General features: G+C 28.8%; 1 protein-coding gene across 1 annotated transcript; it reads right to left on the reverse strand.

The window, feature by feature from the left end:
- Window positions 1–526: 526 nt before the first annotated feature.
- LOC145583881 (replication protein A 70 kDa DNA-binding subunit C-like) lies at window positions 527–2832 on the reverse strand. Its single transcript, XM_081640836.1, has 8 exons — window positions 2804–2832; window positions 2554–2678; window positions 1969–2053; window positions 1842–1875; window positions 1329–1616; window positions 998–1174; window positions 843–917; window positions 527–733 (listed from the first exon to the last, which is right to left on the reverse strand). The coding sequence occupies exons 1-8, from the start codon at window positions 2830–2832 to the stop codon at window positions 527–529; spliced, it is 1020 nt and encodes a 339-aa protein (XP_081496962.1).
- Between the last annotated feature and the right edge of the window lie 376 nt (window positions 2833–3208).

The raw sequence follows: 3208 nt of genomic DNA on the forward strand, positions 1-3208 counted from the left end.
CGAGGACAATTCTTCTTAAAACAGCCATAACTCCCTCGATTCTTGACCAAATCGTGCTTATGACCAATCGTTGGAAAGCTCTTGAGACGAGCTATCACGTCCAACTTGAATCACCTCAATATCACTTCTAGATCTTGAGATATGCCCATTTGAAGTTAGCCCTTTGTGATCCACCATTGCTTAACACCAAGCAATAGCCCATAGCTTAAATTCCTAAGCTATGCACCCCCTTAGCCTCCTTGAACCGTTCTCCACACTTCTCAAACCCAATAGTACGGTTGATAAAAGACAAAGACAACACTCAACTCTATCAAATTAGTATATAAAAAAAACATAGCTAAACCAAAGCCTTTTATTAACCAATAAGAAAAACATCATCAAACCAAAAAAAAATCACAGTTGATGTATTATTAAAAAATAATTCAAAAACCTTACATAAAAACTACTTCAAGACAAAATCGCTTTATTATTATCTATCTTAATAACATTATTCAATTGGGTTTTAAGTAATTCATGAGTTATTCCTTTATTCCTTCTCTATCTTGATAACAATCTTCTGTTGAGTTTTATTAGTTGAAAACTCAAATGATGTGAGATGTCCTTCTGATAGGACTAAACATGTGCCCTCAATCTCTTCAAAGCTTCTCTTTTTGTTCGGAGTAATACAGATAGTTGAACAATTATCATCCGTCTTCTCATTGTCATTGAGAGCATTGTCATTGAGAGAATTATCCTACATAATTGAAATAATAATTAATAAAGTACGTTTAAAAAACATATATAATGGATATCTTGTTGAAAAACATAAGAAAATCTTTGTATATAGTCTATAATATCAATACCATTTCACTTTGGATGGGATCCTTGCAAATATTGATAGACTTTGAAGTCACATATATTTCTTCATGCTCCACAAACTATGTCAATAGAAAATGGTAAATACATATATGGTATATATATTATAAATCAATAAAGTGTTTGTGCAATTAATAAGTACCTTACTAGAATTGTCTGCGTCTTCGAATAGTTTTATGAGGTTCATATCATCAGACAATTTAGTCACTTTGAATAAAGGAGAATTTTGCTTAAGATTATAATGTGTAATTTTAACCTTAAACAAAAACTTTCTTTTTAAGAGTTCTAAATCTTTAGGTATTGAATCATTATCTTCATCCTGTATCATAAAAAAAAATTAGATTATTAGAGTTATGATAATGCATGCATGTTTCATTCGTACTTTTCAAAAATTTTATTTGATAAAAATTAGATCAAGTTATATACATCTATCCTATGAAATATAGTAATAATTATGTACGAATTATGTATACCTTTAATTGACCTTCTCTTATGTATAAAGCGGATTTTCCTAAAACTTGCACCACCTCTCGATCAAACATAACAAACAAAGCACTTCCTGATTCATCAACAACTCTAACTTGTAGTTTATACCTTGGAACAGGCTCTACATGATTATTGCACTTATCACACCAAAATTTTGTAAGTTCATTAATAACAGAACTCTGAACTTTCTTATAGTCCTTCTTACATACGAGGTAGAACCAACCATTTTCGAGATCAATAGAGTCAATTGTAGCCAATGTCACACAGTTACAAACCTATGGGCAAATTTAAAAAATTAAAATACCATAGTTATTTAAGCGATATGATTATATATATATATATATATATATATATATATATATATATATATATAAAAGCATGTAATTGAAGTATTTGCTTACTTCTTGTATTTCATGTATCTCATCAATAAGTTTCCTCTCTCACTAGTTCAAAAACTCATTTTCTTGTCCTTGAGAGATATGACTACTTATTTGTGTCACCATTTCTGAAGAAGTCTTTCCTTCACCATCAAAACTGAATGATAATTTATTCAAATTATTTACATAAGCCATTTTATAGCTGTATAAGAATATTATTATTTAATTTTGACATAGAAAAATTACATACCTCTGTTTGAAATCTTCTATCTCAGTAATGTTGGAATTTATATGAAGTTTAGTGACAAATAGTGAACTCGATATTCTAACAACGCCTATATTGTATATTTGTATAGAAAGAATTCAAAACACACATATAATAAATCACTAGTGTTTGGCCCGGGCGTTGCTCCGAGTGTTACTTTGAGTATTTTTATCATTATTATTATTAAAGAGCTTGAAAGAATTTTTTTATTGTCGAAAATTATAATATTACAATAACAATAATAAATAGTTTTGAATAATTTTGCTTTTATTTCTAATATGTATTTATATATTTATGTGCATAGATAGAACAACATTAGCTTATAGCTTGGATGGTAATAAGTTGGTCTTCGTTCAATGAGGTCTTGTATTCAAACCTTATTGGATGCATTTTTGGTTAACCATGACATGAAACAAAAATGTGCTAGAAGTACACGTGGCATATTGAATGATGACGTGGCATTATACTGGTGCAAGAATGAGATACACGTGACACATTGACATTTTTAGGAATGCTTTTTAATATAGAATTATAGATATAATAAACAAAAAATTTTAAAAGTAAATATACCTTGAAAAGTGTTGATTTTTGCAAATTGAATGACAATAAAAACTTGTCGATTTGGATGCTCGGCTAAATAGTCTCTTAATTGGTCAGCATATGTATTCCACAATGTGCAATCCAAGACATTTTTTCTATAACAAACAAAAAAAAAATATTTAGGTGTGTCATGAATTAAATAAAAAAATTAATACTGCATGATAAGATATGACTAAAAACAATGTATTTATTAAGGGGGAAAAAAATATATTCTACTTACTGCAAATCCTCCAATTGGATGTTGATCATCTTTTGTTGATTACCATCTCTTAAAAATGTATTGGTTGATGATATTCCGGAAATATATCCAATATAATCTTTTTTTACAATTAAAATAAAAAAAAAATCAATTACGTGTAAAAATAAAGTAAGACAAACATATATTAAAAACTTAATTCGTCATACCAACTAAAATGTTGGTCTCCAGCTCGTTTGAAACTATTGAATCGTAAGGTTTCAAATCAAAATTAAACCACGAATGGGAATGCTTGTTCCTTCCACTTGATTGACTATAGTTAAGTGTTTAAAAAGAATTTTGTATGCATGTCCCGTGGGTTTATACGATCCATTATTAAATCCAACTCCAAAATTTGAAATGTTATAAACTTGTCCCTCTACTAGTTTA

Source organism: Chenopodium album, chromosome 16, assembly GCF_948465745.1.
Source record: "Chenopodium album chromosome 16, dcCheAlbu1.1, whole genome shotgun sequence".
Taxonomy (NCBI): Eukaryota; Viridiplantae; Streptophyta; class Magnoliopsida; order Caryophyllales; family Amaranthaceae; genus Chenopodium; species Chenopodium album.

Bases quoted from the DNA above. Each gene is read 5' to 3' on its own strand.
- LOC145583881 (XM_081640836.1), bottom strand. From the start codon at position 2,832: ATGATCAACATCCAATTGGAGGATTTGCA. The intron at 2,054-2,553 runs GTATATTTACTT...TATACAATATAG, and splicing joins AAAAATCAACACTTTTCAAG to GCGTTGTTAGAATATCGAGT. The intron at 1,876-1,968 runs GTATGTAATTTT...ATTATCATTCAG, and splicing joins ATAGAAGATTTCAAACAGAG to TTTTGATGGTGAAGGAAAGA.